Raw genomic sequence first — 12,099 nt, 5'->3', positions numbered from 1 at the left:
GATTCCTCAGTACCTTAGTAAAGCCAGATGTACAAGGTGGTGCATGCATCTAGAATTTGTTTGCAATGGCTAGTGGCCCTGGCGTACCCATTCTCTCTCTCTGTTTCAAACAAATAAGTAAAATAATAATAATAAAAAAACAGTAGCAAAAAAAAAAAAAATTGTGCAGAAGTAAGCTGTGAGGATGGGTAATGCCAGAAGCCACAGATCATTTCAAAAAATTTTCAGTGCCAGAGGTGGGGCACCCTCCAATGAGTTGCTGGTTAGGGAGCCCCTGAAGCCACTAAAACAATACAGATGATTGCCAAGGCCCTTGGCTGCTCACCAGAACTCATGGTAAGACCCTACTGATGAAGACACTACATGCTTTGGTGGCAGTATGCAGAGAAATTAAGCTGAGCTGAAATCTTCCCTGTTGATTAGGTAGCCTAATGCTATGCTGCCTTCTAGGGAAAAGTCACCAACAGTTTTAACCAGCAGCGTGCCCTGCGAGCTACACTCTGGACAGTGAAGCATGATATGCCAACTGGTATAATGGTTTTGTTTTAGAAAAGAATTATCTTTGCAAGAAACAAAATTGGTGTACAACTGCTTTCCAAAGGGTGCAAGAATAAACACATCCAGAGCCTTCAGATGCACTGGTTGTACCTTTATTACTTTACCTTGTTCACTAACAGTTCTGTGATGCAAGATTACCATACACAGTTAGATAATGTCTGCATTGCACATCTAAAGCTATACAGCAAAAGAATCAGAATTAGTACAAATACAAGAACTGTATTTACATTCTGTATACCCAAGCTCCAAACATCAGATATTTACAAAATAAAACATGAAAATGAAAATCCAAAATTAATAATGTACATTGTTGCTAATGTGCTCAACTCCTTCACTGGGGAGAGATCAGTTTGCAAAGTCTTGGTTCAAAAAGGCCACTTATGCTTCATGGGTTTTGTTATAGTGTATGAGGATGGTGACAAGAGACTTGACTCTCAACAGACAGGTATCTTAGAGCCACAAATGTAAGACGATGCTGAAACATGAGAACGCTGGTGGGCTCCTCAGGTGAGCTGATGCCAGAGTGCACAGTATGAGAAAATAGTGAACCAAAGACAGGACAGACAACACACAGTAGCAAGGCTCTGGCCAGAGACAAACCTCTGCCTGGACTCCATCTGAGCTGCCATCTCCTGGGAGCTTTTGTTTGCTTTTGGTACTGGGATTGAACCCACAGCATCACATCTAACAGTCATATGCTCTTCCACTAAGTACACCTGCAACCCCTTGGCTGCGAGCTTTTAGCACAAGTTCTGTATCAACTCTTAAATTTCTTCCCTTAAATAACTGGGGGCTCTCCAAAGATTTTAAAGGCTCCATGAATACTAATTTCATAAATGGCCTTTTGAACAATAGCAGCAAACAATCTCTTAGCTGATGCTCTCTGACCTACTCAATGTGGTCACAGTCTCCCCCGCCACACTTGGCAAGTCACTGGCCATGATGGACTGCTGTAGTGCATGACACCAGAGTCCTATTTGAATACATTCACCAAACCTTCCAAGAGCAGCAGCAGAATTAATCTTTTCTTCTTACTAAGCAAGTTAAAAATCACATTTTCAAAAGGAAACCCAAAGGAAAAGTGAAGGACCCATGTCAAACCACCCACCCACCCTGGAATTGTCCAGAAGAGCCATAGTACAACGTCCAAGGAGGAAATGCAAAAACGGTCCCAAGAGGTGCCTAACAGGACAGGATTTTTCTCTTCCAGCCCAATGTGCAATTAATCAGAGCTGTATAAATATACAAATACCTTACAAAATTAAATATCCCTATAAATCATTAAGAGAAGCAGCAGACAACACAGTCTATGCTTGGAAACATGTGCCCAGAGAAGTCAGCTGTCTTTAGAACCCCCAAACCTTTCATAATGATCTAATTCATTCTTCCATTTAAACAAGCTGAAAACACCACTCACAATATGAATAAGTGTAGAAATTATATGTAGCTAAGGTGGAAAAAAATAGTGGTTTCATAGTTGAGGCAACATCTGCCTTACCTCACCAAGTTTCTTTTACAGATGCATTGGAGTTTAGGGGCCATCCAGTGTCCCAAGAAACCTGGCCCACACTCCTGCTGACTACATGCAGGGACTGGCTGGCCCCACAGAGTCTGGGCTGAGAGCTGACTGACTCCCAGGCAGGCGGACAGAAGCAGACAGGTCTCTTGAGCACTGGTCTAGGGGTAGTAGTGAGGCCATGCTTTGCTTTGGTGTGAGAAAGGAGATGGGGAAGTAAGGGAAGAAGGAAATAATTAGTTTTAACTAGCACTTATTTTCCTGAAACTTGCATATACTTTCATTATAGATTTTTTTTTTTTGGTCTAAAGAAGTACTTTAAGAAGAAAAAAGAAAACTAAACTAAAAATTACCTTAATAGTGGTTTCCAAAAAGCTGGGAGTGGTGACTCACACCTTTAATACCAATACTCTATTTGGGAGGCTGAGGTAGGAAGGTCACTGTGAGTTCAAGGCCAGCCTGGACTTGAGTTCCAGGTTAGCCTGGACTAGAGTGAGACCCTGCCTCAACGAGAAAAAGTGGTTTCCTTAAAGGTTGGTTTTCTTAACTTTCCTACCACCATGGCTACCAATAAAACCTCATAAATGGGTTCTGACATAAATTATCTCCCAGAAAGCAGAGGTGGTCCTGTCTAACAGGTAACTTCTTCAATCCTGAATCTGCTAATTCTGACCTGAAAATGGACCCCTACAAAAAGAGGGGTACCACCAGTGACTGTTTACTTAGCAGCCCTGCAGCAGTGGAGATGGTAGAAACGCACTTGTTCAAGGCTCCCTGCAGAACACCACCGCCCTACTTCCCCAGCTTCCTAATAAGGCTTTCTTATCAGGCGTGTTATGGACAGACAGCCTACTTGGGCTCATTCTAATATTCAACTTGATTCCAAAGCAAAGATTTTCCAAGCCAGACTTGAGTTAAAACACAAAAGTCACTTCAGTATTTAGTGTATTGCATTGTCTCTCTCCCCTTGTCAAAGTCATGACTCTTTCTATCCAACTTCTCAATAGCACCAACATAAGTGATTTCATTTTAAAAGTAACCTTCAAATTTCATCTTTGTTTCTCTGAAATTAGATTTAGTTCTGCCCAGGAAGCTGTCTCTAAGTACAGACAGATCGTGCTGGGTTTGAGTATACACCAGAAGGGCATATTGTGTCCATTAGACAACAAAGAGACTTCTAACTACATTAAAAGAATCTCATATATGCTTAGAAAACAATATTACAGTTAGTGACCTATGCTTTAAGGAGAGAAAGTAAGTTTTAAAAATCAACCAAAGTTTTTCTTGATCACTTTTCAGGTAAGAACACACTCTGATTTCTATCCCACCCCACGTTTTTAAAACTAAGCTCTCCATGATCTATGTTTCCTTCTTTTTTGCAAAGCAATCATAACAAGTGGTGCTGGGAGACTTGTTCTTCATCGATGAGCCCATCCAGGAGGTCAGAAGCAAGGGTCTGGGTGCTGGTGCTGACAAGTCTCCCCAGTGACTGCTCTACAGTGGTATGCGAGCCCTTGACCTGAAAGACATCCATCAGTCATGCATGACCCTAGAGTGGCCATCAGTCTTTCCAGAGTGGTGGTGAGCAGATACTTTCCTAGATGCCTCAGTAATGGTGAAACAGGCAGGCAAGGCAACTAAAGGATAGCATGATAGCCTGAAGTCTCTGCAAAGCAACTGAACCTGGACCTTCCTGTGGCCCCAGTCAGTTGTACAACACTAGAAGCTATGATGGTCTCTAGAAGCCAGACACCTGGTCTTCTGGAACACAAGGAGGCTGGCGCAGCACACTCCTCTTGTCCTCGGGCGTCCTTCCACATTGCGAGGAGAGACAGGCGAACCAACAACAAACCACGGGGCGGTTGGGGGATACTCTTTGTTGTTCCAAGGGTCTTCTGATTTGTTTAGAATGCTGGAGGGGGTTGGTCTTAATTCTGACATCCAGAAAGCAAGCCTGCCATGTTTGCTTATTTGTAAGGTAGATGGGTGTTATTAGAAATGGCCATTGGATTCAGAGGGTGATTTCCAAGTTTATACTGGAAGCTGTATCTCTTTGATGAAAGGGAGCTGAAATAATCGTAAGTTGCCCTCAGCACTATCACAGTCAACAGTGACCAAGTTTGCCACCAGAAAGTCAAACTCGCCCCCTTGTGGGAAACGTGTGCATGACACTGCCCTGTTTGCCAACAGGATCTTCATCATCAATGCCAAGGACAGAACTGAGATGCTCCTAGATAGATGCTTTCCTCTCAAAGGAGAAAAACAGTTTGCAGGGATCTCACTGTGAGGCTCTAAAGCAGCCTTTGACCAAACCTGTCATGGCCACTGCGAAATCCTGAGCCTCTAAAATCTGCAGCACCCTCCACTCTTCCTTCCTAAATGGCCAGCAGTGGTCATTATACCAGCCTCCTACCAAGGCTTCTTTGGGTCTTCCACTCTGAACATTTCACAATGACACTTTCAGTAGACTCCAGTTTTGACAAAGAATTTAACTTTCCAGTTTCTGAACTAACTTACCATAGCTGTCTCCCTGCATGGAAATGTAAGTATTTCCTCAGGGCCTGATAATGCCAAATGTTTCTGACCCACCCAAGAAAATAAATTAAAGTGTTATCAGAAACAAAGAAAACAAGATACCCTAACAGTGGTATTCAGGGACAACAATCAGTGGTGGGCATGATGGGGACCTTGCATATAAAAGGAAACCAAAGCTCACTGAAAAATAATTTGGAGATTCACTGGATCCCCTCAGTGTGTGTGTGTGTGTGTGTGTGTGTGTGTGCACGCGCGCGTGCGCACGCATGTGTGCTTGTGCACACACACGCTCGCAGTATTGTTGTTTTTAAATTTTTTTTCCCTTTTGTTAGGCCACATGCTACGAGATTCTCAGCACAAGAAAAAAAGAGAACAGAACCATGGAGATGGGGAACAGGAGAGCTAGAGAAAGTGCTGGACAACAAGGGAAAAATAGTTAAGCCACAGGATTACATACAGGAATAACCATCAAGAATCACAAAGAGAATGAGAGGTAACACTTTCTTTATCTCTTGAAGGCGAGTGAGGCTCAGCAGAGTCGATTAGTATTTCGGTTGGCTCGGGCATCTGCGAGAGAGCTTGGACCTACGGGGCAAACAGGAGGCAGGGTCAGAAAACCTGATACAGGTGATCCTTTCCTTACAGGTCTCCTTCCCGTGGCATCAATATGCCTGATTCTTTAGGCTCCTGAACAAGTAGCTGAACTACGGTCATCATTCCAGGGACCCTGTGACATACGCCACTCAGAGGATCTATGGTTGAATCACAGGACTGACTGGTGGGAGTCCATTAAGGGACTTAATCTTTTCTTTACTCAGTACCCTGGGTGCTACCTATAGACCTCTAGAAAATAAAAATCCAAAGGAAGCTGGGCATTATGGTGCACACCTTTAATCCCAGCACTTGGGAGGCAGAAGTAGGAGGATCACTGTGAGTTCGAGGCCACCCTGAGACTACATAGTGAATTCCAGGTCAGCCTGAGCTAGAGTGAGACCCTACCTTGAAAAACCAAAAAGTGGAGAGCGACTGAGAAGTACACTGGAAGTTGTCTTTGGGCCCCTAAGTAAACATGAAAATATGTGTGCACCCTCCCCCTTACACAAATAAACATGCACATCACACACAATACACACTGCCAAAAAAGAAAGAAAACAAAGAACAGCTTCTTACCGTATTGTGCCAGCAAGGAGTGGGTTAAAAGCATACAACCAGTCATTCATGTCTTTGTCATTGAGAGCCTGCAAAAGGACACCACGGTGCTTTGTGCATACAACGAAGGTATTAAGTGTCTGAAAGAAACCCAAGTCGACAAGAAAGTCAAGTTACTGCAGAAGATGAGCAATGGGGATGGTTTTGTATATGCACAGGGTGGACAGCATTTCACACCCCACACAACAGAGTTCCCCACTCAAAAGGAAGGGTACAGGCAGCAATGAAAAGTCAAGACAGGGCAGAACTGACCTTCACCATGGCCTGCTGGTCTTCACTGTACTCCACCTGTGCTGTGGACAGGTTAATGATGCCACGCTCCACAGGGTCCTTGTCACTGTTATAGATGAAGACATAAGGGCGGCGAACCACGACAAAATGTTTAACCCAGTTGCTAGAAAGAGGCTCCTTGAAATGCAGGTATCCCTTCTTAGAGACCACTGAGCTAAAAGAGCAATACACAAGAAAAGAAGTTAGTTTTTCACAAAAAGAAAATGATCATGAGCAAAATGCCACAGCAGGACATAGGTGCCTAATGAACAGCTGGAGCAGGGCCCGGCCCCCTCAATGTGTAGATGGTAACAGACCCCTGCAGAGGAGATGAAAGTCAACTCTTGCTGTTTTTACAGTCATTAGAGTACTCACCCTGGTCTAATTTCTTCAATATCTGGAACAAGATTGAGAAATTCGTTTTTTCCTGCTCGAGCCAAATATGGTGTCTCTACAGTTGGGATGATCTGAAACTGTTCAAATTCTGGACAGGGACTAGAGGCTCGGGAGTTGGCTTCTGGGGTCCTTTAGAAAAGTTAGGAAGAAAGGAGTGACAAGCATTTCAGTAAGGTCCAGACATCTTGTGGATTCTACCTTGCTAGGACACGAAGCCAGTCCCTGAGCAGCAGAGGCACCCATCAGCTTCAGAGCCAGTGGAAAGGCTAGTGTTTCTTTACAAAAAGGACACTGGTGACTACTAAGTCACAGTCTCACTCCTTATTTTAAGAACACAAGAATCTACATATGAACTTTTTCCTTATGTGTTTTTGTCTTTTTCTTTTTTTTTTTTTTCCCTTTTGGTTTGAGGTAGAGTCTCGCTCTAGCCTAGGCTGACCTGGAATTCACTACATAGTCTCAGGCTGGCCTCAAACTCAAGACAATCCTCTTACCTCTGCCTCTCGAGTGCTGGGATTAAAGGCGTGCACCACCATACCCAGCTTACTTATGTGTTTATCGTCAGTCTCACAGCCCCAACCCTGAGGCATTTTTCTCAAGAAGTCTAGTTCTTGGCAGGAGTGATGGTACCCATTTCTTGAATTGGGATGCATTTTACAACTGATGACTTTCTTAGTGGCACATGCAACAATATCTTATAGTTGATGTTATATTCAATTTAATACTTTTTTTTTTCAAGGCAGGGTCTCACTCTAGGCCAGGCTGACCTGGAATTCACTATGTAGTCTCAGGATGACCTTGAACTCATGGTGATCCTCCTACCTCTGCCTCTCAAGTGCTGGGATTAAAGGTGTGCGCCACCACACCCTACTAAATTTAATAAGATTTAATGAAGGGAAAAAAAGGTTCCCTCACTTTTCTCAGTGCTCCATAGCAGGATGGGGCTCTCCTCACTGAGAACCAGTAGGAAGGATGACCCTTTCCTTGGCTATAGACTTGCTTTTCTCTGTGAAATCTGGGCACTTACTTCTGATCCATGGAGTTGCTCCTGGAGTCTACCAGAGAGGGGCAGGTGGAGGAGGGGGTTAGAGTAGCGCTGCTAAAACTGGACACAGAGGGATCCCGTCCAATTGGAGAGATGTCAGACAACTGGAAGCAAAAAGGACAACAGTGAAGTTCAGCAGCAAAAGCTGCCTCTGCCACAGAGAGCTCTAACAATCAGTGCCTTGCTTTTATAAATCTGATTCATTAGAGAAAATATGTCTACATACATAATAATTACTGCTGGTATGTAAAATAAAAATTAAAAAAGAGGGCTGGGGAGATAGCTTAGCAGTTAAGGCACTTGCCTGCAAAGCCAAAGGACCCAGGTTAGATTCCCCAGGACCCATGTTAGCCAGATGCACAAGGTGGTGCATGTGTCTGACTTCGTGCAATGGCTGGAGGACCTGGCATGCCTATTCTCTCTTGCAAGTAAATAAATTAAATTAAATTATTTTTTATATTTTTAAAAATTTTTATTAACATTTTCCATGATTATAAAAAATTTCCCATGGTTATTCCCTCAAAATTATTTTTTAAAAAATTAAAAAGGAGGGCTAGAGAGATAGATGACTTAGTGGTTAAGGTATTTATTTGCGAAGCTTAAGGACCCAGGTTCATTTTTCACAACCCACATAAACCAGATGCACACAGTGGTACATGTGTCTGGAGTTCATTTGAAGTGGCTAGAGCTAGAAGCCCTGGCGTGCCTCTCTCCCTCTAATAAATAAATAAAAATAAAATATTTTAAGGGCTGGAGAGATGGCTTAGCGGTTAAGGAGTTTGCCTGTGAAGCCTAAGGACCCCGGTTCAATTCTCCAAGACCCATGTAAGCCAGACACACAAGGGGGAACATGTATCTAGAGTTTGTTTGCAGTGGTTGGAGGCCTTGGCATGCCCAATTCTCTCTCACTCTCTACCTCGTTCTCTCTTAAATAAATAAATAAATAAAATATATTTAAAATATTTTAAAATTAAAAAAGAAAGAAAACAAGTCTACAAGTATTTTGTGAATGAATATCATTAGAAATCAAGGCATTTATGAAAGAGGGCTGGGAGCAGGTCAGTGGTAGAATACTTGCCTAGCATATGCACCAGGCCCTGGGTTCCAGTGTGGGGGAAACAAAGAGGCAATGAGGCAAAGCTAGTTTTTTTTTTGTTTTGTTTTGTTTTTCAAGGAAGGGTCTCACTCTAGTCCAGGAAGACCTGGAATTCACTCTGTAGTCTCAGGGTGGCCTTGAACTCATGGCGATCCTCCTACCTCTGCCCCCAGAGGGCTGGGATTAAAGGCGTGCGCCACCACACCTGGCTAGTTGTTTTTTTTTTTTTGCTGTTGTTGTTGTTGTGGTTGCTTTGTTTTGTTTTCCGAGGTAGGGTTTTACTCTAGCCCAGGCTGACCTGGAATTCACTATGTAGTCTCAGGGTGGCCTCAAACTCACAGTGATCCTTTTATCTCTGCCTCCCGAGGGTTAGGATTAAAGGCGTGCACCACCATGCTCGGCTGCAAAGCTAGTATTTTTTTTGTTTGTTTGTTATTATTTATTTATTTGAGAGTGACAGAGAGAGAAAGAGGCAGAGAGACATAGAGAGAGAATGGGCGTGCCAGGGCCTTCAGTCACTGTAAATGAACTCCAGATGCGTGCGACCCCCTATGCATCTGGCTAATGTGGGTCCTGGGGAATCGAGCCTCAAACCGGGGTCCTTAGGCTTCACAGGCAAGTGCTTAACCGCTAAGCCATCTCTCCAGCCCCAAAGGTAGTTTTTTAAACAGATAATGCCCTTTGGCATTAATTAAAGAGCTTGTGTGTATAAACGCCAAACACCTATGGCCTGCTAGGCACTGTTCTAAGGATATAGCAGACTATGCTCTCCTGGAGCTTATTATCTTGGAGAAGGTAGAAAATAACTCAATATACACTTTTGAAATTTCCAGGTAGTAATAAGTGCTAGAGCAAAAAAGAAAAAGAAAAGAGAAAAGAAAAATAACATGGGGGGGGGGGGTTTACAAAGTTTCAGGCAGCTGTTGGCTTGCAGTGAGTGGTGAAGGAGGTCCACTCCAAAGAGGCAACTGTTGAGTAAATAAATGCAAGAGATAAGGGAGTCAAGCATGGCAACGACAGGAAGAAAGCACAGTAAGTGTGAAAAGCCCAGGCAAGGAGGAACTGGGAGGTTGCAGAGACAGAGAAAAGCTCAAGCTGACCGGGAAAGTGACCAACACACTTAGATCTCTGAAGTGTTTTCTTCCTGTCTGCAGAAAGTTTTGTGTCACCAAAAACCTTAGGACTTCCTGATGCCTTGTCATACAAAACATACCACTTCTCTACAGAACATTCTCTCCTAAGGTACTGAGAGAAGAGCCAAAATATTTCCTATCTTGAAAATGACCTCAAACATCATACAGTGAGGCTGCTGTTTTCAGAAGTTGGTGTTCTGACTCTGAAATCCAAGCGCACACCAAAGCAGGATGTCACACACCTTCAAACACAATGCAATGCTATCTTAATGCACCTGAGAGCAGCATCAAGGCACTGGCTAAAATGATAGTGTCAACATGCTCACCTTGCAGTCACTGATGCTGCCATGTACCTGGCTGAATTCTCGATTGAAGGTGTGAGTGAGAAGCTGCAGGCACTGGAGGAGACAGAAAAAGAGTTTAAGCGGAACATAAAACTTCAATGGTAAAATAAATCCCTGGATATATGGCAGGAAGGGAACTAATGTGCCCAACACCCATGCTAAAGCTCAGGTGTTGCCCAAACAGCCCTAAAAATAACTAAGAATACATCAAGGATAGTAACTATATGTCCAATAAAGACAATACAAACAAATGGACTTAAATAGCCATTTTCAGGACTACAAAAGCATATTATTGCTAACACCACAGAGTTTAGAAATGCAAAGCTAAGCATGGTGATCCCAGGATTGGGGAGACAGAGGTGGATGCTACAAATTTCAGACCAGCCAGGGCTACCACATAGCAAAACCCTATCTCAAAATACTTTTTTTAAAAAAAAAAAAGGTCATCAGGCTGAGCATTCTGGTGCTCACCTTTATTGCCAGTACTTGGTAGACAGAAGTAGGAGGACTGCTGTGAGTTCGAGACCTTCCTGGAACTATAAAGCTCCAGGTCAGCCTGGGCTCAAATGTGACCTGGCTTCAAAAAAACAAACAGATGTAGGAGGACCGAGTGAATTCCAGGTCAGCCTGAGCTAGGGCGAAACCCTACCTCAAAAAAAAAACAACATAAAACAGACAACACAAAACCCCACCAAACCAAACCAAAGAACAAAAACCTATATTCAGCCAGGCATGTGGTACACACAAAGGTAGGAGGATTGCTGTGAGTTCGAGGCCACCCTGAGATTACATAATGAATTCCAGGTAAACTTGGACTAGAGTGAGACCCTACCTTGAAAAACAAAAACAAAAACAAAACAACCCTGCATTCAAATAAAGTCTTGAACACAAAGAATTAATGAGGCTTTGCTACTTATCACTAAAGGGTGGAAACTATCTAAATATTCATGAGCAGGTTAGTAGATAAATCAACTGAATCATCCATGTAACAGAATACTATTTAGGAATGACAGGAACTACTGATTGAATGAAGCTCAAACACATGCAGAAAAAAGAGTATGTGTGTTTGTGTGTGTGTAGGTGGTGTGCATGCACATGTGTCAGTGTGCATGTGGAGGCCAGAGGTTGATGTTGAATCTCTTCCTCAATAGCTCTCCCTTTATTTGCTGAAGCAGGGTCTCTCACTTGAATTCAGAGTTCATGGATAAGACTAGTCAAGCCAACCAGCTTGCCCTCCTTTGTGCTAGGATTACTGGCAGGCTGCCATGCCCACCATGCATTTGCATAAGTGGTGGGAGTCTTAACTCCAGTCCTCAGACTACACAACAAATACTTTATCCACTGAGCCATTTTCCCAGCCTTTCAAATATTTTTTGAATCAAGGTCTCATTCTAGCTAGGGTTACCACACCCACTACCTTCATTATTCTTATTGGATCACTACAACAAAGAGCTCTGTCTCACAAATTAACCCTATTTATTTCTGTCAAACAACATTTTGCTTTATTTGTTATTGTGGGGATCAAATTTAGGGCCTTGTGCATGCTATGTAAGTGTTCTACCACTGAGCTACTTCCCATCCCTAGTAGAGAATTGTTTTGTTTTATTGAGATAGGGTCTCACTCTAGTCCAGACAGCCTTAAACTCACAGCAGTTCTCCTACCTGAGCCTCCCAAGTGGAATTAAAGATGTAAGCCATCACACCCAGTGCTTAAGAGAAAATATTAATATTTTGCGGGGTGGGGATTTGAGGTAGGATCTCACTCTGGCCCAAGCTGACCTGGAATTAACTATGTAGTCTCAGGGTGGCCTCAAACTCACAGCAATCCTCTTATCTCTGCCTCCCAAGTGCTGGGATTAAAGGTGTGTGCCACCATGCCCGGCTTTAATGCTTTTTTTTTGTTGTTGTATTTTTGGTTTTTTGAGGTAGGGTCTTACTCTGGCTCAGGCTGACCTGGAATTCACTATGTAGTCTCAGGGTGGCCTTGAACTCTCAGC

The 12,099-nt window shown here is 43.2% G+C and overlaps 1 protein-coding gene across 11 annotated transcripts in view; it reads right to left on the bottom strand.

The window, feature by feature from the left end:
- Nucleotides 1-628: 628 nt before the first annotated feature.
- Kif1b (kinesin family member 1B) overlaps nt 629-12,099 on the bottom strand; it is a 191,339-nt gene continuing 179,868 nt past the window's right edge. For all 11 annotated transcript variants that reach the window (XM_045150524.1, XM_045150532.1, XM_045150528.1 and 8 more), the window contains 6 exons: nt 10,085-10,156; nt 7,512-7,633; nt 6,464-6,613; nt 6,071-6,263; nt 5,780-5,898; nt 629-5,194 (listed from right to left, as the gene is read on the bottom strand). In XM_045150524.1, the coding sequence (XP_045006459.1) occupies nt 5,152-5,194; nt 5,780-5,898; nt 6,071-6,263; nt 6,464-6,613; nt 7,512-7,633; nt 10,085-10,156 (699 nt within the window). In that variant the 3' untranslated portion in view covers nt 629-5,151. The remainder of the gene's footprint in view (nt 5,195-5,779; nt 5,899-6,070; nt 6,264-6,463; nt 6,614-7,511; nt 7,634-10,084; nt 10,157-12,099) is intronic.

Source organism: Jaculus jaculus, chromosome 5 (genome assembly GCF_020740685.1).
Source record: "Jaculus jaculus isolate mJacJac1 chromosome 5, mJacJac1.mat.Y.cur, whole genome shotgun sequence".
Classification (NCBI taxonomy): domain Eukaryota; kingdom Metazoa; phylum Chordata; class Mammalia; order Rodentia; family Dipodidae; genus Jaculus; species Jaculus jaculus.
The sequence above is the reverse complement of the archived record's forward strand: the minus strand, read 5'-3'. Positions and strand labels throughout refer to the sequence as shown.